This window comes from Elephas maximus, chromosome 24 (assembly GCF_024166365.1).
Source record: "Elephas maximus indicus isolate mEleMax1 chromosome 24, mEleMax1 primary haplotype, whole genome shotgun sequence".
Taxonomy (NCBI): Eukaryota; Metazoa; Chordata; class Mammalia; order Proboscidea; family Elephantidae; genus Elephas; species Elephas maximus.
This window is the reverse complement of record NC_064842.1, coordinates 10,129,337-10,155,666: the sequence shown is the minus strand read 5'-3', so window position 1 is coordinate 10,155,666 and position 26,330 is coordinate 10,129,337. Positions and strand designations below refer to the sequence as shown.

At 39.2% G+C, this 26,330-nt stretch overlaps 1 protein-coding gene across 9 annotated transcripts in view; it reads right to left on the bottom strand.

Annotated features, from left to right (window-relative positions):
• Nucleotides 1-26,330, bottom strand: part of MARK1 (microtubule affinity regulating kinase 1) — a 153,887-nt gene that overhangs the window by 70,580 nt on the left and 56,977 nt on the right. For 7 of the 9 annotated variants that reach the window (XM_049867993.1, XM_049867987.1, XM_049867990.1 and 4 more), the window contains 2 exons: nt 14,733-14,936; nt 13,483-13,536 (listed from right to left, as the gene is read on the bottom strand). In XM_049867993.1, coding sequence (XP_049723950.1) covers nt 13,483-13,536; nt 14,733-14,933 — 255 coding nt within the window. In that variant the 5' untranslated portion in view covers nt 14,934-14,936. Of the gene's footprint in view, nt 1-13,482; nt 13,537-14,732; nt 14,937-15,826; nt 20,002-26,330 lie in introns of those variants that run through there. The other 2 variants (XM_049867995.1, XM_049867994.1) reach the window with 2 other exon arrangements.

The window sequence follows — 26,330 nt, the reverse complement described above, 5'->3', positions numbered from 1 at the left end:
ATGCTCAACAATACAAGATACCTGTGGAACACGGAGTGCTCATCAAACACCTTGACTATCAATCTGTTGTGGAGTTAAGTCTGTTATGTTGGAGGACAGGTCCTTACCTGGGCAGCCAGGGAGGCCCTGGACAGGGTGGCCAGAAGTTGCATACCCTCACTTCCTCCTTGCTACTCTCAGAGAGGTGATGGCCTTGCTCTGAGGGGTTGGCCTCAGGTCAGCAGAGGCAATGTGCCCAGGTAGTGCCAGGAGTCCAGGTGAATACTGGGAATGAGGACTAAGGGGACCACCAATCCCAGGACAGAATGGATGCCGCCTGATCCAGGGCTGACCACGACTGACAGCAGGGGCAGGACTCCTTGGGGTCTTCTTTGTTCTGAGGTTGGACAGTCTCCTCAGAACTCACTTAGGATCCTTACCTTGGTTCCTGATACCACCTGAGACTCCTCGCTTTGCTCACCTGATACTACTCCCTCAGACCAAGGCCTTCATCTCCCTCAAAACCTCAAAGAGGAAGTGATGGAACACCTCATCAGTCAATCACTGCTCAGGGGCTACCTGGGTTGACAGTGAGAGCAGGACTCTTGCGTTAAGATTTTCAGAGGATCTAGACTTCTAATTTCCAAACTTTTTCTTTTTCTTGTTACAGCACGTTAGCAGATAAAATTCACATGTAACTATAAAATCACACATCTGATACTAGGTTTTAATGTAACCACAGAATTTCTTCCAGAAAAACAAATCAAGTATTATTGACTCTTACTTTGTCATGAAACTCATGAAGTCATTTAAGGATTGATTAATGAAATCAAACAAGTAAAGATTAAAAAAATAATTTTATAATGAAACACACACACACAAAAGACCATAATCGTAACTAAGGTAAAAATATATGGAACTTTATTTTTTTAATATTATTTTTTCCCCCTGAACATCCACCCCACACCCCAAGAATGTATTATAGAGAATACAAACAAACAGTCCTGACTTTGTTTTGCTACATTATACAGATTTTACAGTTTTCGAGCTTGGTATTAGCATGAGTAGCACTCTTTTATGTTTCACTTGTATTATCGCCGTTACGTGCTTTGAACAGAAAAAAGTGTCCTGGTATCCTTTTTGCTCACCTACGCTTGTATGTGAATGAATTACTTCTGCTTTCTTCATCTACTCCTGCTTTCTTATTACAACTTAATTTGTTAGACTGGCAGAAGTAACTATAAAATCTCAACCCACAAACAATACAGTACAGTCCAAGTCTTTGTAACTAGGCTCCACTTGCCAGATTAACGGTCACTCCACATTCCCTCTGCCAAACGCTGAGCGGTCCCAAGTATCCTCTGTGCTCACAGCTGGTGGCCCTCCCTGCATGCCTACCTCCCCCGAGCTGAGCAGCACACTAATTGTCAAAGGTTATCTAGGTCTCAAACGTGTTCGCTAGTTGTACTTGTTATATCATTTCAGTAACGTATTAGTGTTCTAGTACACAAACCGAGCAGCTTAAACAAGCACACAGTGTTTATGGTCAGTGTTTGGTGGGTTATTCTCAGCATGGCTTTGCTGGTCCCCTGCACAGGGTCTCACCAATCAAGACGTTGTCCAGGCTGTATTCTTATCTACAGGATCAGCTGGGGAAGAATCTATCTCCAAGCAGCTCTAGTACTAAGGCTCAGCTTCCTGCTGGCTCTCAGCTGAAGGCTGCCCTCAGCTCCCGGCCAAGGGAGCCCCTCGAACATGGCCGTTTATCTTTTCAAGCCAGCAAGGAGAACCTCTAGAGCAAATCGGCTGGCAAGACAGAGTTTTATATGACGTAATGTAATCAGGGTAGTAAAACCACGTCACCTGCTGGTTAGAAGCAAGTCACACAGGTCCTGGTCACATTCGAGAAGAGGAGATTACACGAGGTTGTGAACACCAGGAAGTGGGAAACACTGGAGGCCATATTAGTCTGCCATGTTAAATTTTACTAAACCAATGAATTACAAGCTTGTTATTTAACAACAACAACAACAAAAAGTAAATTGAATACTTTGGAAATACTTGATAAAAGCTGCTAAAGAAACGGATGCCCAGTTAGGTGTGGGCAAAATAAAGGTAAAAGGTTAAAATACAATCTAAGACTTTGCTCTCAGATTACTTCCTGGGAGTTTTTAAATTCTCCATCCTTTAATTTTAAGAAAAAAAAAAGAACAAAAAACAAAACAAACAAAAACTGGAAATGGTAGTAAATGCATGTGAGCTTCTGAGTGTGGTTTCTGCAAGGTAAAGCAGAGTGCCAACCAGCAGACCCGAATTCCTGTAAACAACCTTGACCTACATCAAAAGACTGGTCAATGGCTGTACATTTATGTGCTCAATTTAAATGTAAAATGTTAAGTGTTTATATCATTTTTATCACGGTAGGTACATGTATCATTTTAAAATAATTCCTTGCTTTAAGTTTTCAGTTAAGAGCTCCTGATTACACCACAGAAAAGCACTGACATTACTTCTCAGCTGGCTTAAGTATTAACCAAGTACCAGGAAGGGAGGCCCATCCAGCTGCAGCACAAACATGCCAGGTTGGCTGCTTAATTCTAACTCTTCTCTCTCTCTTCTGCCGCAAGAAAGCACGTCGAATTGCCAAAATGAACAACACTGTCATTAGGGCAGGCTTGAATTTACTCTAATTTTTTAAATTAAATTATTGGCAAATTTGGTAGTTTACTCTTAGAAGCAAACTGGTTGGGGAATACCAGCATAGCTAGAGTATATTCTAAGTACAGTATACTCAGCATGACTAAATAAAACACAATGATGTCTCCTGGCAGCTCCGTGTTTGAGAATCGCTGATCTAAAAGAATAGATTAGCTGCATGTCCCTCAGCCATTCCTGCATAAATACTGTTTCTGTTTTGCTTATTTGGTTGCTTTTTAAGCTGGGCTTTTGAGTGGCACTGGGTTCACAATTATAGTCCCCAGCCAGCACCTGGAGTGTAGGTATTCTGTTCTACCAAAAACAGAGCTGAGCTGAGGATAGGATCAAAACCATCTTGTAAAAATTGGGGCACCTAACAAAAATAGTACCTGAACAGAAGGCCACTCCACTTCCATCTGGAGATGAAGTCAGGGAAATGGCTACAGGAAGGGCTGAAGTTCTCATCAGAAAGTAATTCCAGTTATAATAATAATACTCAGCCATCGGATTCCTACATTCCAAAGATGTTTTGAATATACTGTTCTATCCTTAGTTTCCTTGGCTTCAGAAGTTTTTGACAAGGAGAGAGAAAAACCCACAACCAACGAGAGCAAGAAGCATGATGGGTTGGGTGTGTGATGGCTACAGAAGATGGGCAGCTGTGAAAGGGGAAGGAGTGGGTGCTGCTGGAAGGAGTGATCAGGATGTGTTAAGGGGTGTGGCGACTAAGGATAACGAAATGCCAGAATCCTGCTCCATCAATCACCAGTCCTCCCAAAGAAACACCCAACCATCAGCCAGATTTGGGTCATCAACTCTGCAAATCTAGAGAATTGCAGCAAATTGAGTAGCAGCGCTGGACTTCAGTAAAGGTCTTAAATGTCTCTTCGTCTCCACCCCCCTACCCCACCCTAAAACTCTTACATATTTTCCTGCACAAAAGAAAGAGACTGGAGATACAGTGAGAGTCGTCTGCACCAGCTGTATGGGTCAAAGGGAGAAGAAACAGAGCACATCACACACAGCCCAGGGTTGACCCCTACCGGAAAGGGTGTCAATCTTAGGAGAGCTTACTCCTCCCTTAGGAAAGGTGAGGAGGGTTGAGGTGAGGTGCTGAGGGTATATTTAGACCACATTTTTTTTTTTTTTTTTTAAGGAGTGGAGGAAAAAATTTTTTTTTTCTTTTTTTTTAAGAAGTCTACCCTGAGAAGAATTATTGCTATAAAAGTCAATTGCTGTGTGTGCCATATGCTCCAGGTACAAGTAAGAAAAACAGAGCTGGTTTTATAGCTCCACATTACTATTTGAGCTTCTGATTCTAATTTTTAGTTTTTTTTTTTTCTTTTTCACTTTCAAGCTGTGACATCTTGATGTTTCTAACATAAATTTAGCAAAAGACCTCTGAAGTTACTAATTCTCTTCGAACTTAATGTTATGGGTTTGCTGTGGGCTGGAAATTAGGGCCAAGAGTTGTTAAAATTGTATGCTGCATTAGTGAAATAGGCACTGAATGAGAGCTTGAGGTGGGCCTTCTATGACTAAAAGGGTCTTCACTCTCTGGACTTTGTAAAAGCTACTCTAGCTGTTCAGAGGTCATCATTTCCTTCTTGGTTCTTGACTTTGTTCCCAATAATTGAAATTAGTAAATAATCCTTGAGTCTATGGCAACATGTTTACTTTTTAATTCAGTCCTTCCTGGTTAGGGCTTAAGTCAGGATTAGTGAAACTCCATCAGTGTCCTGTCATCAATACTTGCCTCAATTATGAACATTTTCCTTCTTTATTCTCTATTACTCCTTGTTCCTTCGTATGTCTTCCATCCCTTCTGCCTATTACTTTTTTTTTGATAATTGGAAAATCTGTTATATTTAGAACTAGCCCACTGGATATGGTTTAGACAATCCCCTTCTATTTACACTCAAAGCATCATAGTCAGGGGTCGTCAAATGCAAGCTGTCTTCTTTCCATCAGACCTGTTCACTGTGTTGTCCTTGGCCTCGTCAATGCCATAGGGCTTCTTCACCACTGGCTTAATCTTGAGGCTTAGAGAGGAGAATTCTGTGGCCATGGGAACCTGATAAAGGTGGTAGTGGTCAGGCCTCTTCCTGCAGGGACAGCTCTGCCAGGCCACCTTCAGAGTCAGTAAATGGGGCCTGTAGAAGGGGGAGGACATGCACAGCTTCCGTGTTCTTCAGCATACCCTTCTTAGCCTTTTGCTTTGATTTGGATTTTGTGAGGACTCTTCTTTGCCTTCATTGCAATCTTTACAGAAATTGTACCTGTATATTTGACAGCAGTTTACTGGCCTACTAATGTGAAGTGTGGACACTGCCTTACCCTGAAGGTGACATTCAGTTCTAAGAGACTGCTAGGTCCTCGTCTAGGCTCTCTGAGATGCACCATTTGTTGAGGGATTGTATGTATGATTTAGGAGCCCTGATGGCACAGTGATTAAGTGCTTGGCTGCTAAACAAAGGGTCAGTGGTTCAAATCCCCCAGCTGCTCTGCAGAAGAAAGACATGGCAGTCTGCTTCCATAAAGATTACAGCCTTGGGAATCCAATGGGGCAGTTCTACTCTGTCCTATAGGGTCACTATGAGTCAGAATTCTCGATGGCATGCAACAACAAAAACGTGATTTGCCCATATTAACAGGAAGGGTTTATTATAAACTTTCAGCTTCTTAAATTTCTGGAATCAACCTGTCCTCCCTTTTTTAGCTTCCAGACATCTTACTGGGACATGAACTATTTTATAAAATTATTGCCAGTAGCACTATAACAACGTAGGTCAACTCCTTCCCATGAAACAGTAGTGTAGAAAAGGAGATCTAGATATAATTAAATGAATATATATTAGATAATTTCTAATTAAAAAAAATATGATCAGCACTATTTCCCAAATTTGACAAGCCGTCGTCAACTATTCATTAAAAAGTAATGGTAGGGTGTCCTACTTTCCCAAAGTTTTGTTTTCCCAGGTAAATCGTTAAGATTCTTCATTTCTTGTGAACTGGTACCAATTTTATATTGCTTGAGTCTCTCCAAGGGCACTGAACAACTTTGGGTACAAAGTTGGTACTTAATAAATATAAACTGTAAGAGATAAATAATTCCAGAGGGAAGACAGTAAACACAAAAATAGATTCAATTTGAAAAGACAGACAACCTCACTAGCAATCATGGAAATTACAATTAAAACCAGGTACAATTTTGCATCCATGAGGCTGACATAAATTAAGAGATGTGACCACAAAAAGTGCTGGAAAGAATGAGGAGCAACAGTAAATCTAACACAACGTTCAAAGAAGTTTAAATCGGTGTGGCCACTTCAGAGAGCAATTTGACATTATCTGAATAAGCTGGGGATATATGTACAACCTTCAACCCAGCAATCTACCTGGGGAAGAGATATCCTTCTACACATGTGCACATACAGATATACATAATAAGGATCACTGCAACATTGTAGTAGCAAAAAAAGAAAAAAATCATATAAAACAAACTGTGTCCACGGACCTTAAAACCAGGGTGCCTGGCATAGGCTAAGGTGGCTGACCCAGATCTAAATTAAATTCCACTTTTGAATCAAATTGCAGTCTGAACCACAAGCTTCTGCTTTTTCTGAAAAGACAATTCAGTCTCTCATACAAGCTTAACTGTAACACAAAGGAGCAAGATTTTACTCTGTGCTAGGAATTGTTTGTTAAAAGACGTTTGTCAATGTTTACGAAGCTTGTTCTAGGGAGAATACTTTTAGTCAACATTGTCCCAGGAGGTTAGGAAATAGAATTGATAACATTAAGTAAAGATGAAGCCCTGCAATTGTCTCATAACTCTGTAACCAAGATGAGGTAAACATCAAACAACTAAGTCTTGGTTCTAATTTATTGGCTCCCTCAATATTTTTTTTTTTCAAATCAGACTTCATTCACTCACTGAGACTTTCACTCTGTTTCTGCTGACTCTTTATAAATCTGTAAAGGTATACAGCTTGTTACCGTAAGAAAGAGGGAGAGGCAAACAAGCAGAAAGTCTACTCAATTGTTCCCCAGGGTGTTAACAGACTTGCTGATGTTAAGAAGAACGTCTTGGTCAAACATGTTCCAGGGGGTCAGAGATTAACGTTAAAAAAGTTTGCAGTTTGACAAACCCCTTGTACCTTTTGCTGTGTACCCCCCACCCCACACTCCCATGCACACAGACCTTTGTTTCATCTGATAAAAACCTCTCTTTCTTCTACAATTTGGAACACACTACTCTGCTTGGATGCAAGTGTGTATCTCCCAGATTCTCGAATGTCTCTGTACTTTGCTACAACAAAACAAACAAACAAAAAACTACCACCAGTAACAACTGAAATATCCATCAACAGAATGGAAAAATCATAGAGTATTTATCAAGAGGAAACGGGTAAGCTGTGGTATATTCATATAATGGAATACAATAGCAGTGAAAATAAAGAACTAGATTATGTAGATAACATAAATAAAACTGTATGACAATGTTAAATGACAAAATCAAGCAGGAGAAGAATAGGAGATTTAAAAGTAAATAATACATAGTATTTTATATACGGATATACCCATGATAAAAGGTTAAAAAACAAGAGAAAAAAAAATGAACCATAAATAGGAATAAGAAATTCAGGACAGTAGTTACTTATAGGTAGGAGAGACAGGCATGAGACCAAGAAATGGCACATAGTGGTTTCAACTTATCCATGATGTTTTATTTCTTAAAATAAATAAACTTTAGTGTAATAAATAAATATCATGAGAAAGCAATTTTTTCAAACAGCAAAGACATTTTGAAGTTCCCATCCAAAAATTAAAAATAAACTAGTTTACTGTGTCAACAAACTGCAGATGCCCAACTAGGAAAAAATGGAAATACAACTCTTAAAATAAATAAAAGAGAATATGACTTTTAGAACAACCAGATGGTTAACCTAAAACTCACAGATAATTTTAAGATTACTAGACTCCTTCATTTTCCCCTAGAGAAAAATTTTCCATAGCAATTTCAGTAAATTTTAAGAAGTTTCTGAAGAATGTATGTCAGAAACGATGTACGATTTACAGCCAATAAAAGCCAAGCGATCAGAACTGAGGTTTTAAGGGACAGAGGCAGAAAACAGTTATCAAAAACAAACAAAACTACCACCAAAGCCAAAACAACAATAACTAAAGCACACATACTTATGAATAATCCTTGGTTATGACTTCTTTTAAAGGGAATTTAACTTCGTTGCAGAGAAAAGGAAAGGTGTCCCCGAAGAAGTGTCTCTAAGGCTGAAAAGTACAAGATGAGTAAGAATTAAGTGAACGGGGAAGGGCCCTAGGCAGATGGTGGGCTGTAAAGGTGAAAACGCCTGGAGGCTGGAAGAAACTGAACAGGAGCAGATGGAAGAAAGTCACTGCAGCTAAAGAGCGGGATGAGGCTAGCGGGGAGAAACTGTGGGGAGCTGAAAGTCACTGCAGCTAAAGAGCGGGATGAGGCGAGGGGGGAGAAACTGTGGGGAGCTGGTGGTCCATGCGGGGGGAGAGTAGTTACCAAAAAATGGGACACTATCTCCAAGTTTAAACAGACATGACACAACCAGAGTTGTATCTTACATCCTTGACTTTTTAAACTGTGTATATGTGTGTGTGAACATATGCCCATAATACCCGTTGCTGTAGAGCCAATATTGACTCATAGCGACCCCACAAGACGGAGCAGAACTGCCCCTCTGCATTTCCAGGGAGCAGCTGGTGGTTAGAACTGCTGACCTCTTGGTTAGCAGCTGTAGCTTGCCGTAGCTCTTAACCACTGTGCCTCCAGGGCTCCGTGTGAATATACAGAAGGATGCAAAGTAGATGCAGAAAGACCAGTTAGAAGGCTATTGGGGTAGTTCAAGGGAGAGACAGTAGTTTCGTCTAGAGTGGTCATGAAGGAGGAAGAGAAAAGCAGACATTCTCAAGAAATAGGCAAGAAATAAAATCAGCAAGAGCCAAGGTGGTGAGACTGAGGCAGGAGGAGTCCAGGTGATTCTGAGGCTTCTGGCTCGTACGCCTGGGGGACAGTGCCACTCACTGAGGACGCCAGAAGAGAGCCAGGTGAGCTGGGCATGGAGCTGGTGGGGTAGAGATCACGAGTTCAGTTTTGGACATAATGAGTTCAGGGGTGTCTTTAAGAAAACCCAGGGAAGATACAAGCTGACTTAGGGGAGGTATGGGCTGAATATATAAATTTGTGAGTTTACCTTCAGGTGATAATTTAAACCACATTTACATCTGAGTCAGGAAAAGAATGTAGAAAGAGATGTCCTAAGACAAGTCTCATAAAGCTCCAACACTGAATGGCCAGCTAGAAGACAATGTCCCTACCTAAAGGAAACAGAGAAGGAGGAGCCAAAAAGACAGAGGAAAACATCAGGTGAGATATAATCGCCTTTCAATAGATATTTGTTGGAGTAATGAATTAATTAATGAACACATATATCTGGCTCAGTAACACATAGCCTGAACAATAAAACAGGTTCCATTTCTAGTTGTTTCCTTTGTCTTGCTTTTTATTTCTACTACATTAAAAAATCCTAGCTCACAACCACTGACCGATGAGGGAAAGGAACAAGCACTAGGTGATGTGTCAGGTTATTCTAGCGGCATTCAGACTGATTCCTGTACCCAAACCTACAGAGGTATGTCCACCTGAGCATGATTTATGGCTCTCAGACTCTGGGCTGATGAGCTGTCTCACTCTAAGGTTGGAAGACTGGACGTTTCCATCTGAGAAATACCAGCAAATGGATTCTTAACATACTCTTTGGATATACTGGCTTGTATGGATGCAGCATTTTGTGTACTAGACATGTTCAATAATACGTCACTGAGCCCTTTTTTCAGTAACTAAAAAAGGACCATCAAGGCTTACAAAAGTGAATGGTGGGCCCTCAGCTACTTGAAACACAATTTGGTCTTCTCAGAAAATACAGTTTATCTTACCCTCAACATTTAAATTGTTGATTTTTCACAACAATGTTAGATGTTAGCATAACCGGTATCACCTTAAAAAAAAAAAAACTTGAACACCTTTTCCCTCAAAATCCATCATATTTCGGCATGAAAATTATACTTCCCACCAATTCTTCACACTGCATGTTAATGAGACATACCTCTCAATAGCTAAGATTTGACTATAATTCCTGTTTTTAGTATTTCCTTCAATATCAAATCAAGATCAGAGGCATGCTGCTGACCACCAACTGCATGGAATATGAAATAGTGGGTGGCTGGGCATTCTGGTATAATTTCATTTATTCACATGGTAGTATCATTCGTTGAAGGAAAAAAAAAAAAAAAAAAACCCAGTGGTGGTGTTTCATCATTACTGATTCAAAAACAACTCTTCCAGTCTACAACCCAGCTCACAAAAACACTAAGTCTAATTGTTTAGGCTTTCATTGACCCACACGAGAAAAAGTGGTCAAGGCTTCATATGATCTACGCATATATAACAAGAGCTATATGCAAGGAGTGCTCAGCACCTAAGTAATTTTGTTCAACTGTAAAGTGAAATACGATGTGAACCACACGTTATGTGAGAATAACTGATATTTCAACAGGAGATGCCTAATAGAGCCATTTATTAAAGGAAAATCACCAAAGGGGTTCTTCTGTTCTCTCCTTGATCAAAATATTCATCGATAATTGTGTAACTGGTAATTTGCTAAAAGAAATTTAATTCTGAATACTGCTCCCATGGTTCTGCTCTCCTTTCTCTACCTTTAGTTACCAAATTCATCGACGTGACAAAGACTCTTCAACACGTGTGCTGGGAAACATAACCAGAGAGGGTCCTAGGCTTTATGTGAAAACTCACAAAAGTTTATACGGTTTCATCACATTTGACATTTTATACAGCACACTAGACTCTGGCAGTAAATGAACAATTCATTCAGTAAAGTCTCCCTTCAGACGTCCATTACTGAAATTACTTTCCCTCCTTGTGCAAAATCACTGTTGTACCAGGGTCACATTCTACGCCGCTTTTATCTAGCAGTCCTCTTTTATTTAATGACATTTAAAAATGTTATCCTGAGCTGTAGTAGTCTTGTTTCTATTTCATTACGGGTTTTACTATTCAAGAAACCAGTGGGCCATATTCGTGAATTGGGAATATAAAACAACATAGTAAAGCAACAGAAAACGCAAATTAACAAACAATGCACACAAAACGTTAAAATGCTAGCAGAGATAAACTGCACCGTGGTGACTCTTGAGCTCAGACAGACTAACACACACTTTGTCATCTGTGCGTAAACCACTGCATCCAATTTTCAAAACACTGTGGAATTTCTGCAAAAATCATACTTAAGCATACATTTCAAATTTGTGAACCGTGAACAAGATTGCTTCATTGTTTTGCTTTTCCTCCAACACTCCTAGGCTGCTTGACAGGCTCCCGAGAACCATTAGCATGGCTCATGGACCATACTCCAGAAAACACTAACGTATCAGGTGGACTCAGGCTTTGGAGAGGAAGAAGTATATGTGGCATTTACCTCAAATATTTTTAAACTATAAAAGCTCATTAAATTAAAACAAAAAAAATCCAAAATATGCAATGCAAATAATATGAACATATTATATGCAAAATGTCAAAGCCAAAGATGCTTAAGAAGCCCAAAGAACAAATTAGTTTTCAGGACTTTATATTTTGGAAATTTTTGAAATATTGGGATAGCTAATAAATCTATCATTGATGTCGTCAAAGGAAGGAAATATTTCCTTGAAATACATTACACACAGAAGAGGAAAACGTGATGGGATCAGCTTAAATTCAGATACAAATTCAGAACGACATTTAACCTAACATTTCTGGAGGTAAGATTCTGCATACTTTAGGGGATTAAAATGAATACCTTATTAATGAGTTATTAATGAGCATTCCTAAGCCATGGAGGACATGTTTTGCTATTTTTTACATAGAAGACTGGACTGCCAATGCTAAGGAAAACAAATGGATCATTGGTCATTCCACTATTTACTTTTTAGATATGACTGACTGGGAGATGCTCCTGGCAGGTAACAAGTAAGGCCAAATGTTCAAAGTTCTATAATATCAGCATGAGAACTAATCAAGCCTTGATCCTTTGTTGTTGTTGTTGTACAAAACTTTTAATACAAAGCAAGTTTGTGAACACAAATGTGAATTATATAAAAAAACAAAAGCATACACACTGGGTACTGGTGACATTTAGTAAATTTTAATTTTTCCTTTCCTTTTTATTTTCACAGACTAGAGAAAACAAAATTGCCGTTTTTTTTATATGATTGGAAAAGCAACGCTTCATTTTATCACCAGTATTAGCAGAATTTGTAACAGAAATTACACATTGCCAACAACTACATATTATTTTATTTTACATATTTTAGTTATTCAGATAAATAAAGCAACATTCAGTGTCATGTTCACGTATGGTTATACAGTTCTCTCTGGGCCCCAGGGGAAAAACAGAGTGGAGGGGCCATATTACCGTGTATCCTAGCCAGCACAACAGGCCTGGAGTAGTTCTAAATGCCACTTGAAACCGTTCAATTTAATCCATGACTTAATCAGAGAAAAGTGGAAAAGTTAGGTGAGTCACAGACAGGGCCACTGGGTACAATTTGTGGATTTTAAAAGGTTCCCAGCAGGAGAGGCCAAAACCTATCCCTACCATGGAAGGCTCCAGTTAGTAAAAAAACAGCATCTCCGGGTGACTCATCTGTTGAGGGAAAGCGCCTTTTTGTAACGCACACAAATGCATCATGGGTAGCTGAAAGACTGGTGCTAGGAGAGATTTTCTCCCAGGGAGACTCATTCGGTAAGAGAAGAGTCCAGCGAACTCCATTCACGGTCTCATTGGTAAGAAGTATCAGTGCTATGGAAAGTTATACTGGCTGTCAAACTGAAAAGGAATCTCCCTAAAATGGAAAGACAACCCCTGAAGTAGAAATGCACAAAAGAAACTGAGTAAGTGGCACTGAGTGAAGTAGGAAGACCTGACACCACAAATTGAAATTTTTAATCTAATTTTAGAATCAAAGCAGGTATAGTTAAACATACTGTACTAAAAATTTCTTAGGATAAGAGTCTCTTTTAGGAATTCAAAGCTATTTATGTCATATTTATGTGTGACTACAATACCGTTATACTGTATAAAAACAACAACGCGGATTTTCTCAATATATACAAATTTAGCATATTTGGCATCAACATTAAAATGTTTGTTTCAATTCTCAAGTACTAACATGTGTATCTGAGAAGGCCGCATTCAAGTTCTGAAGCCAGAAGAAACAGCTCTGGTTTACCAGGCCAGTCACCACCCTAATGCTTACTCCTCTCTCTCTGCTGGTGTATACCTTCAAGCTCTAAAGAAACACCGTACCTTTTAACTGTTAGCTCAAAGACTAGTTTTTAGGAAGAAGAAAGAGTGAAACAACAAAATGAAACTCATCTGTGGGCAACAGTAACTCTTAACTAGACTTTTAACTAAGTAGAATCCTGAATGAGACACTGGGTACAAAGTTTTATTATACTGAATTCAAAGAGACAAATAATTCTGATACACTGCACGCATCTGAATAGTAAATATTTTTCAAACAACTACTTGATAAAGCATAAACATTATGTTTTATATCGTATGTCTTTTCTTCACATAACTTATGAAATGTAGTACTGGACCTAAGAGGAAATTTAGGATAACTGAGTTTATAGAGTAGCACTTAGAACTGAGTACTAAAAACTCACATTTAATTACTATTAAAATAATTAAATACCTTTTGTAGACTGGTAGGATTTAGCTGAGTTTTGTCTATTATTTTCACAGCGACCTACAAAAGAGAATCATTAAACTATATTGGAGAATACATATTTTTAATGAATAAACACAAAGAAAATGTCTTTTGTTTCATTCCTAACTAGATGTAATTTTGCTACATTTGGCACTCACATCAGTAAATGGTAAAGTTTTGATAACTTGGCAGCCTTAGAATATATTCTGTTGACTCAGATCTTTAACCTATTTGATCCTGAAATCAATAAAACTAAGCCTTTGTTATTTCTTCCAAGCATGCCCCTTTAAATTAAAAATCATCCCGAATCTTAATATTTTACTCATGATCTTGCTAAGCACCAATCATCTAGGGGGTGGGAGACAGAAGTTTGAAGTAAGATAAGTGTTACATGAATAAAACGGTTACATAGACGGAGTGCTGGGACATGCAAGCTGACTTAGAGCAGAGAAACAAAATGGACCAGAATGTCCTCTAAGCCTCTGCCTACCGCAGCTTGTGTCAGGACAGCTCCAGAGTTAGAACAGACAGAACGGGCTAAATTCAATGGGAAATGAGAATGTTATTAGGTACACAGCAAAGTGACAACTAAAAACATTTTATGATTGAGGTTTTTTAATAATGTTCTAATCTGATCCAGTAAACATTATGGAATAGAGGACGTTAGATGTTAAACTATTTAAAATGCAGCCTTTGACCCCAATATACAGACATAAATATGCAATACACATATATGCAAATATAAAAATTCTTTACTATATAAATACATATAATTTAAAACACATTAGATTTGAGAAATCCAGTTATCCTATCACCTAAGAAAAACACCTGTATGACAACACTTATTCAATATGCCCTCTAAATGGATATAAATTAGTAGGCAACTTTCTGTACACTTAACATCAAGTTTACCTTAAACTGCGGTTAATAAGAAAGCCTCGTCCTAGCTCTGTTACTGGGGCTGGGTGGCAATGGCAATGAGAAATATTCACCAGGAACCACAGAATGAAAGAAGCCTGAGGAAGACTCACCTGCAGCAGCCTGATTTACCAGGAATGCTAACATGAGTGTTTCCTAAATCAACTTTTATGCCACAACACAGCTGTATCTACTGATGTTCCGTTCACAAATAGCCCAACTGTGGTCTGTTCCCCAACATCAGTTACATAGGAAAGCTTTTTAATGAGGCCCTGGAGACGACCAAGGAAAGAGTAAAAGGCACCATGAAAACTTACCTCTCTACCAGTCAGAACATGTCTTGCCAACTTCACTTTGGCAAAATTTCCTTTGCCTATTGTTTTCTGTAAACGGTAATTCCCAATGTGAGGCTGGTCATCGGTGGCTGACGTGATGGAGTTTCTGCACCGGGGAATGTTCTGTCTGCTGCTCGATTTGGTCGGTTGGATGAGTGGTTCAGTGTATCCATCCACAGACATATTCTAAGAAAAAAGTCGCCAGATTTCATGGTTAATTAAATTATACCACAAAAGGAGAATTAAAAAGCCTATCAAGAATTTCAGCAACAGTTCATCCTCAATGAAAATACACTGCACTGCGTGACTGTAAAGTCTGAGTCCTCTATTTGTAATTTCTACTTGACTTCAGCTCCATCTTGTGGGGGGCGGTAATTATTCTAAATGAAAGGGTCTATATTACACGCTTTTTAAGTATATACTTTTCATTAAAAAATACGAGTGGACAAATGGCTAGAATTCCCACAGACCATGACCCCTCGTTAGGTGGAGATGACCACATCGTCCAAGGTTGCTTCACTGAAAGGACAGAGATGTGTTTACTGCCAACACAAACAGCCCCAACAGCGTAATTCTGTGTTTTCTCTAAACCAGCCCAGCTACTTGTCAAGTTCACTCTTCATTTGCTGGGCATATAACTTGTCCTCCTGACAAAGCGGCTGTGTGCTTCAGGTGCACCTCAGATCAGTTCCTGCCCTACCCCCTCACCCAGCTTCCCTGCCCGAAGAAGGCTGCACACACCCCTGCCCAGGGCTCAACTTCACTGCACTCTTCTTCAGTGCTGTTCTGAGGCAAAGACCTGGCTTTGTCTCATAGTCTCACACTAGCCTACAATTGCAATAAATATGAATAGCTGATCCTGTTCACCTCTGGGCTCCGTGCCTACATTCCCAGCTGCCTGACCAACTGTTCCTCTCACTAGCCCCCGATCGACATACATAAAATTTCAACCAGTTTTTACAGAAAAGTAGAATCACAGTAAACATATCTGCTTACTAGTCATGGAACGCATGATTCAAGGTTATTTTTCTATTCGCTCCTAATTTCTGATTTTTTACGTTGTTTTTAAAACTCACCTCAGGATTCAACCCCTAGTGGGGTTTTCTCTGGGTCTTACATACACCTGCAGCCTCTGGCCTCCTGAGCTGGATGCCCCTTTGGGTTGTTCTCACAGCAACCTGTACTTCCATGCATCCCAGCGTCCACCACACTGTACTATCATTATACATTCGCTCATGTGTCTCCGCCACCATGCCACGAACAATTTGAGGATGGGGGTGATTTCTTTCCGTCTTTATGTACTTAAGACATTGCAGAGTGCCAGACACGTCGGAAACTGTCGATAAATCAATGGTTCTCCAAGTGTGGTCCCGGGACCAGTGCCATCAACATCACCTGGAAACTTGTTAGAAATGGCAATTCTCAGGGCTTGTCCCAGACCTACTGAGTTGGAAAATCCAGGGTTAGGGCCCAGCAATCTGTGTTTTAACAAGCCCTATGGGTGATTCTGTTGCATGCCAAAGTTTGAGAACTACTACAATAAATAATGTAAGAAGGAGGTAAATACAGAGTTATTCACTGACTTAGAGATTTCTCTATCCTTTGAGATTTAATCTGTATCTCTCCTTCTCAAAACTTTGTATCTTTCCATGAGGCAGAGTTGATTACCCTTCTCTTCTGCCACTATCTTTACATCCAGTAAAAACTTGTATACTGGACTTAACCACACCATCGTCTAAGAATCTGTTCACTGTTTTCACTGTAAGCCTTAAGCTCCTAAAACACCATAGCTTAATACAGTGTTAGGCACAAAGTAGGCACTCAATACATATCACCTAAATTGGAGGAGCCTGGTGGGACTCCAATCTACCAGCCACTCCTTGGAAACCCTATGGGGCGGTTCTACTCTGTCCTAGAGGGTCACTGTGAGCCAGAATCGACTTCATGGCAACTGGTTTTTTGTTTTTTTATTTTACGGTGCTCCTGGTAACCACAAAGAAAGACTTCCTTGTAATGATTCCTCACTATCCTAATAGTATTGACATTTCCCAAATCTTTGATGTCTACCACAGCAGTATGAGTTGTAACCCAGCTCTCTATGGAGGTGGCAGAATACCTACCAACACTGAACCAAACTGTGACAGACTACATCATTAGCTCACAACTGTCACACCCTTTGCCATGTAACTTTCCAGGGCCTTCCCACTGAAGGTGCAACATACTTGCCCAGCTCTTTGTGTTGCGTCATGTGATTTGCTTTGGCCAATAGAATGAGTCAGAGACATCAGTATGCAAGCTCCGAGGTCTTCTTCAAGAGGCCTGCATGTTTCAACTTGCTCTCTCAAGCCTCTACCACCACCAAGAGAAGGAATTGCCCAGCTGATCCCAAGAGTAGGATGAGAAATACATGGACTAGAGCCACTCCCAGATGAGTCCAGATTAAACCAACTGAGCCAGCTGACCCTCTGACTCATGAGAAATAATAAATGGTTGTTGTTTTAAGACGCTGAACGTTGGGGTGATTTGTTACACAGCAATGTTGGCTGATACACAAAGCTATCACTATTTTTAAATTAAGGGGTAAACGCAAGCAAAAACACTCATGAAAAATTGGAGGATTCATAACACATTCAAATTCCAGTAGAGTCTACAAACTGTAAATGGGGCTACACAACCAATTCCCTAAGGAGAAACCTCTGATTGCGTGGTGCACGGGGCAGAACCTTGTCTATTTTGTATCTCTAGTACCAGGTACAATGCAACATAGGCATAAGCAAACTTTCTGTAAAAAGCCAGACAGTACATATTTTAGTCTTTGCAGGCCACACACTGTCTCTGCTGTGTATTCTTTTTTTTTGGAATAGTGCTTTAGAAAACATAGAAAGCATTCTTAGTTTAGAGCCATACAAAAACAGATCACAGGCCCACTTCTGGCCCATGTGCTGTAGCTGGCCAACCATGTGTAAAATCCCATTTTGAGGCTAAGGATTGGTTAATCCTACCTACAGGGCAGAAGAGCCTAGGGCAGCATGGATATGGATAGTTGTGTTTGTACCTGGAGAACACAGGAGATGACAGACAGCTCTTCTAACGTTATTTCTTCTTGCTCCTCTTCTCCCAAATTGGGAAGAGTGGTAATATTCTCCAAAAACAATTTTTTTTAAAGCTCTCTGAACTCTCAATATTAAGTACGATTATTCCATGAGTTATCCCATTTATACAGAATACATCTATATGTCGTAAATAAAACCATATACAGCATATACTTTATATGACAGATTTCTCATTACATTATAAAGTGTGCACCCAAACAAATACAGGTAGCCCTCAACTTATGACAGGGTTCCATTCTGATGACTGCCATAAATCGGTTCTGACGTAAGTCAAGTACCTCTGTTTCAGTTTTCATTAATATTGTCTTTTATTATCAGTATCTTTATAAATCCAATCTTGGAACACCTGCTAGTGAACATCTGAGAATGCTAACATCAGCAAATTATGCACCGTGACAACATACTTAGTACATATTACTAAAGGCAAGATGGACAAAACCAAAACCAGATGGCTGTAACTCAAATACGTTGTAACTTGAGGACTACGTGTACTCTGAAAACAATCACACCTTTCCCTAGGATTGATACAACACCATCTTTCCTTGAGGGGGCTCTTTGAGGAATAGTTTGGGATAATCTTGGTCCTTCCTGATCAATAGCTTAACTCTCAATAAGAAATCTACCAAGAATACAAATTCAGCTCATGCTTGATAAAACCCCAGTTTAATTTAGAGCTATCTCAGCCCCAAGGTTGTTAGATATAAGAAATCACATTAGCACAATCACAGAATATCGATGGGCTTTAGTCCCAGCCTTTAGCTGAAAATACAAACTCAAATCTTGTCATTTTCTTTCTTTACGTTGTCCACTCAATCCAGTAGACCCTGAATTCCTTCATTCTTTCTTTAGCAGTGGCAACATGACCCGAAAGCATACCTTAATGTGAACCACGTTCAAGGTAACCAAAGGTGATAGTTTCATTAGCTCTACAACTTTACATGCCTCGGATTACCAGCCTTCAGTTCCTGCATAATAATAGATTTTTCCTTGCCTTCAATACCAAATAAAATGAAACTCTTCTACGCGTTAGCTATACACCCACAGGCAAGTTATTTAAGCTTTCTGTGCCTGTTTCCGTATCTGTGAAACGGAGTTAAGAATAATGTCTAACCTCATGGATGTTCTGAAGACTAGATAAAATAACGTATGTGGAGGTGCTCAGAACAATACATAGTACGCACTACAGGTATCTGTCAATTGGAACCACAAAAACGAAGAAATAAAAACAATCCACCTCCTAGGCCAGTAAAACCAACCCCAAATTTCTGTCATTTCTCTGAGTGTCTGTTGCCTGCAACCAGTTCTGGTACATTTCTGTATCAGTCAGGTTTCTTGTCCGCAAGCAACAGAAACTAACTCAGGCTAGCTCAAGTAGAAGAAGAATTTGAGCCCTGGTGGCACAGGGGTTAAATGTTAGGCTGCTAACCAAAAGGTTGACAGTTGGAATCCACCAGTCACTCCTTGGAAACCCTATGGGGCAGTTCTACTCTGTCCTATAGGGTCGCTATGAGTCAGAATTGACTCGATGGCAACAGGTTTGGTTTTGGTGTACAGCTAGCTGAAGAAATCCTGTGCTTACGTTCAAGTGAAAGAAGACAGGGAATGTGTATGCAGCCGAGATATAGTAAGATAATCATACTTGGTAACAAGGGATGAAGAAATAAGATGATGCAACACGTGACTAGGGTGAGTGAGTGCTACTTTAGAGAGAACAGTTGGCATAAGAATATCTGAATGCAGTATTTTTACGCAAATGATGCGCACATTGTATGTTTTTCGCAAACCACGCAACCCCCCCGTGCATTATTTTCATAAGCGCACTATACCAATTTTTTCTTCTGTATGTTGCTGACTCCAATTTCATTTTTTTTTTTTTTGTCCAACAGATTTAATATGGCTAGGATAAAACTGATCTCATGAAATTTCACTTAAAGTAGGTATTTTCCTAAACCAAGTGCAACCAATGATGAACCAAATGGGCTCGTGATGGAAATGGGACACCATGTTGAAACCAAACAGTATGAATAAATGAAGAGGTATAAAGTACTGAGTAAGAAATGATCCTAAGCCTAAAACTACAAGAACAAGATGTTGTTTATATTTTACCATTCTCAAAAATCTTAAACTGAAACATAATTTTTGATAATCAATGTCTTTGAAATCAACAAATAAAAGTCACCAGAAGCAATTATGGTTTCATCTTGAAAGATGGCATTTTAGTTTATTTATTCATTATCATCATCAGTGGTTCTCATTCTCACGGTAAGGCCATTCCTTTTCATGAATTTAGAAATCCAGGTGAAATCTGCCATGAAATCTGGGATTCTTCTTTCATTTCCCACAAGCTTTGCTCTGATCTGAATTGCAACAGAAGTGACAGCTTGATTTTGTTCCCCTCAAGAAATAATCCACTCTTTCAAGCCTTTCTCCAACCCAGGCCATTTCACTTTGGGCCCACAATGTGCATGTTTTTGTGGGTTCATTTTCTCCAGCTCCTTTTTTTCCTTTCTCCGGTTGTGAATGGCCAACTCTCCAACCCGAACTCTCTCGCTGCCGCTCTGTTGCTTGTTTCTTCCACCTAGCACTGACTTTCAGTTTGAAGTTGGTGATGTAGGACTTGTGTTTAATTCCTGCCATGATTCTAAAGGGTTCTAAGATTTAGATTTATAAACTGAAAAAAGTGCACAATATAACCAACAATTGGCTGGTTCCAGTAAAAAAAAAAAAAAAATTATTTTTATTTATTTATGTATTTATTTTTTTGTAAAGGGACTACAAAATTCAAATGTCAGGGAGTACAGGAATCAAGAGTCCTTTACACGCTCACAAGCCTATGACTAAGGTGGCTTACGATCACTATCAAAAACACTGGTGCCCATAAGACAGACCACGAAATAAGTAGACCTAACACAGCTCAACCATTTCGCTTAAGATGATCTGATAAGCTTTCACATTCAGTTGTTGAGCCAAGAGCGATCGTGTATCAGTCTTGCTTTCTTTACTCCTCCAATTAAAAGCCAGAGTCGGAAGATAACTGATAATTACGCCAATGTAAACTGAATTGACATTCTTATGATAGCTACTCGATGCCATTTATGTGCAGGCTTCGCTTTGCTTATGCTTCCAACTGATAGCACCTGGTTTATAGGTAGGCGTCAGTAGATTCAAGGTTCCGATTGATGACTCAAAAGTGACAAGGATATGATTATCAACTAAAATTAGTAAAAACAAACGCACAGTTTCAACCTTTTATTTTCCGATTACCAGGGTGCTACCAAACTTGATCCGTGGCTTCTTGACCATGGCTTATACCTTTATTACACAAAAATAATCAAAAGTGACATTTTCGGACTATTGAATATGGGCAAAGGAGGCTGAAATCCGCTTCTGAAAATGTCAGGAGACACGAGCAGGACACGCGTGGGGTGCTATGCCAGAACTTCCTTACATCGTTTCGTCACTTCTGTGTGTTGTATGTGTGTGATAGGTTGTTTACGTATCATTACCTGTGTCATGTTATTTACATGAGTGCACTGTTTAGAGTCGGACCTAAAAGATGATGAGAAGCCAGGTAAGCAAAGAAATAGCATAGCAGGTAGTGAAATGAACAGATGGAAAAGTCCTGAGGTGAGAACAAGCTTTGTGAGCTCAATGAAGAAAAATACGTGAGAAAATATTCAGTTAAACTGGGTATTTTTTTTCAAAGGCCTACATCTTGAAAATTCAGTGGTCCAAAAGCAAAAACTACAACTGGTCTCATTTATACTATCTGCATTCAAATGGTTTAAATCACAAATACAAACTCCTGCATACGTGGTGATGCCAAACTAGATTTACAAGGCAAAGGCAGGCTAACAGATAGGCAGTAAATGAACGTTTGCACGAATCCATTAACGAACAAAAGTTAAGGAAAAAAATGTATTAAAGGTAAGCCACATCTCCATCTTACATGCAAATTTCATCCTGGGTAGTTCCTCCCTTTCCCCCGAAAACAATTTTTTAAATCAAGAGAAAATCAGGCTGGGATTAGGGTTTCTGCTTTCATGTTTTTTTCCTTTGTCAGCTCTGTGGTGGCACGGCAGTTTCTTAGTTATCCAGAAGTGAAAGCGATCATAAAAGCCTCATTTATTGAAGTCTCATTACCTGCTAGGAGATGGCTGTACAAAATGCTTTACGTGCCTTATTTCTTTTCATCTTCATAACAAGCCTATTAAGAAGTGTACAAGATGACCCCTATTTTACAGATTAGGAAAATATGGCTCAGAGAAGGTATATATCATTAAATTCTGACTCTTCTGATGTTAATTCCAGGTTCTATGTAATTATCAAAGTGCCTTTGTGTGTACGTTAGGGTGGGTTATGGTATCTACGGCATTTATACCTCCAAGTCCTTTCACCTGGATATAAAACCTCAGAAGCAAAAAGAAGGGCAAACAAACATCAATAATAAAACAAAAACAAAAAGACAATGGAGCTAACCATATGCTATTTCTGGAAAAGATGAATAGTGTAATGGTCATCCAGAAAGCCACCTACTCCTGTACGTAATATTGGTCTCCAAAAGCCACACTAGTAACATATCAAAAAGAAAATTGGCACTCATTTTAGTTAGACTTATCGGAAGTGGAGTTAGCCAAAGAAATGGCCGTCCTAGTTTTAAATATGGGGTGGACTACACTCTCAGTTCAGGTAAAAGGACTTCACTGGGTGCTTTATTTTGGCTGGAGCTTTTGATGGAACTCTAAGTGGATCATTTCTGACTTTCTTGTTAACAAAGTCAGAAAGCAGCCTGAGAACTACAACGTTCAGGGCAACTGAACGTGGCTGATAAAATCAAAGAAAACAGGTACCTAAGAAGTCAATCAGGATCTAAGCTTCTACAGTTTTGTTCGCTGTGCGTATGCCATAGATAAAGATATCTCAAAATTAGGCCTCGATTTTAATCACTAAACTCAGGTCCTCCCACAAGGATGTATCATTCCTAGGCAAGACTTTCTTCCACAGGTTGCCTCACTAACTTGGCTAAGGTTTATTCATTTCTATTATTTTCACTACCCATGAATTGCTGTTGAACCAGATATAAAAAGGACGAGCAGTATATCTTCCCATACACAGAATTAGAACAGCTGAGTAGGAAGGCTTCTCCCACACTGTACTCAATGGAATTAAGAAATCCACAGTAAGAGAAAGTCACGAAAGTAATCCTAAAACCTCTCGCGTCATCTTTCTTTTTTAAACTCCATCTCCCCATTCAGTGATTCATTCACTCACTCATTCAGTCAACAAAAATTGACTTTGACCTACTGTGTGCAAGGCCCAATTATACATGCTAGAGAAACAAGAGAGAACTAGAGCAGAAAAAGTCTTTGTCTTCATGAAAGTGACGTTTTGGTAGAGGAAGGCAGAATAGGAAGGAAAGGGTGATAAATACATTAACCGGTAAAAAAGATACAATGTCAATTAGTGGTTCACAGTGTGAAAAGAAACATCAGGCAGGGTAAGGAACTGGAAAGTGAAGGCTGTCAAAGATGGTCTGTGATGAGGTGACACCTGAGAAGAGGCCTGAATAAAACGAAGGAGCCAGAATTAGCAGGCTAGAGATCAGGGGAGACGCCTGAGCTGGAGACATTAATTTGGGAATCACCAGGATAAAGAGAGCTGTGAAAGTCTAAAGACTCCATGAGATCACCTAGGGTGTGAGTGCCAAAGAAAACATACTCCAAAACTGAGCCCTGGGACACTACCACATTTAGGTGAGGAAAAATGAGGAAGAATCAAGAAGAAACTAAGACTAAATAGAGCCAGGAAGGCAAGAGAAAAAGTAGGGGAGTATGTGCCTCAGAAGTGAGACGAAGGTGGCATTTCAAGGAAGAAAGAGTGAGGAACTATGTAAAATCCTGCTGAGACAATGATGACTGAGAAATGATTGCTGTCTTCAGCAATGAGCTCGATAAGAAAAATTTCAATGTACTGACAGGGGTGAACAACTGTGTGGAGTATATTCAAGACAGACTCGAAGGAGAGAAATTAAGAAGAGCGAGTATTGACAATTCTTTGAAGAAGTTCTGTTGTTAAAGGAAAGAAAAAATCAGATGCTAACTGGAGAACGAAGTAGGGGATTCTAGAATTAGTAACTCTAGATTACTTTTATGTTAAAAATGATCTGAAGATGAGGTAAAATACATGTTGCAAGAGAGAGATTGCTTTGAATGTGAAGTATTTTTAATATTTAAATGTAAATAATTCCATGTCTTTCTCTTTGAAACATCTAAGTTGTATGTATTGTCTCCTCTCAGGTACACATGTATACATACACACACACGCACACACATACATACACTCATACACTCACAACGAACTTACTGACACTGTTCCCTCTAACACGTTTTCAAGTTGGGGATAACTATTACCTAACTGTGAGAAAGGATCACACATGTACCAGAGGTCAAGGAAGTGTGTTAATCCTCAAAATGGATTTGGATATTCTCTTTTGTCAATGTCCTCTGGCCACACTTGAAAAGATGATACCAGCTGAAAGAGGCTCTAAGGAGAGAAGACTGCAGCTCTCTAAATTACCTAACAACGAATAGATACGACTTAGTATTTTCTGCTATGGTTAGTCCTACGACGCCACTGACAGGGAACCCTGTCAAGCTGCTAAAATTGACGTCAAAAGTGAAGCGCGATCTTCTAAGGCAACTACTGAATCTGCCTAGTGACTGCAGATAAAAGAGTTCCTGAGGAGTCAGAACCTGTACTAGACCTGAACGGCTGGCACGGTTCTCTTCCCAGAACTCTAGCTTCTGCTACGTTTAGACACAAACCACTTTTGGGTCAGCTGATATCAGCATCAAGATGAACCATGGTAATGTAGAAACAATAGCTAAACTTCTATTTCCCTACGTTATTTTACTAAACAAGTAAGGTAATTTCCACTTCCAGTAATGGATGAATAGCCTGTATCTGACTAAACCTACCAGCAGAGAAAAATATAATTTCTAGACAAAATATTAAAAATAACTGGTTGACGACCCTGAAGAGCCACAAAAAGCAGGCAAAAACTGGAGAGAGGAGTTGATCCTTGTAAAAAGGGAACCATCCAGGGTAAAACTGCATTTGTATAGCCAAGGGCAAGCCCTGGTTTGCCTAGCTCCAAGGGACTGAAATTCAGGCGGAAAGCAACAGTCTTCTAGGCTAAAGGAGTCAGAGGATGGAGATGTGAGTTAAGGGAATGGCTGCAGGATTAAAGGAGGAAACTTTGCAAGGATAGAGTCACAAAGAAAGAACTGTGAAATGTGTATACAAACCACAGATACTTCGCTGAGCTCTGAACCAAGTAGGAACAAAGGAAGTTACAAGGAACATGCCAGAAGAAGGCAGTTGGAAGAGTCAAAAAAAAAAAAAAAAGTAAAGATTTGGGCTGCTGCCAACCATAAGAAAGACTAAATTTGACATTTGAGTCAAACCAATTTAACTGTCTGCTAAGGCAATAAATCAACACTTTTCAGAGGAAGATAACACAATTCATAGTCTCTACAGAGTATGAAAGAAAGAAATTAATAACATACATCTTACCTAACATACTTAAGAGTTTGTTTGCTTGCTTTCTTACCTGTGAGACCAAAACTTATCTGGGGGTGGGGGGAGAAGCCTGGCCCAACCTGTAAAAGCACTGTCTTTTGTTGTTGTTGTTGTTACCCACGGCGAGTTGCTCTGCAGCACTGTAAATTTGTCTTTTCTGGCTAGAAAAAGGTAGTCAGTAATGAACTCATTACATTGTGATTTAATGAAAAAGACAGTGGGCCTTCTTAATTTAAATTTCAAGAGGTTTCATTGCTGCAGGTGGGTGGGTCAAATTTTCAGGGACTGCTTTTTAATGTTAACTCAGTAACCATTAAATATTTCATTATCATGGAAACATGTATTCATTAAGAAAAAAATTATTTAAGCATCTATAAATTCTTCAAACCTTGAGAATGTTACTTTTTCATTTTTCCTTCATGCATGAGAGACTCAAGAACTTCCTCAATTTGTAAATTGTTTAATAAATTACAAAGCAATCAACTATTATTGTTTTAAGCTAATTCAAAGGTTTATTTTTTACAATTGTAACTAGCCTACTTTGAGTCACTTGTATTTAGAAACAAAATGATCTCCCCGCATGCATAAAGAACAACTGCTCAGAATAAACCTTATGTTTTCATTTCTTTGTTTCATTATTATTTTTTAATGAGAACATCATCGACACTGTTCAGTATAAAATCAAAACTTACAAGATAAATGAAGGAACAGGCGAATGTGACCACTGTCAAGAGAAAAAGCAGTCAATAGAAACAGACCAAAAGATAACCCAGAAGTTGGGATTACAAGGCAAGGACTTTAAAGCAGTTACTTATTAAGAATATGTTTAAAAAATGAAAGAAAAATATGATCAGAAAGAATGAACAGATGGGGAATATCAGCAGAA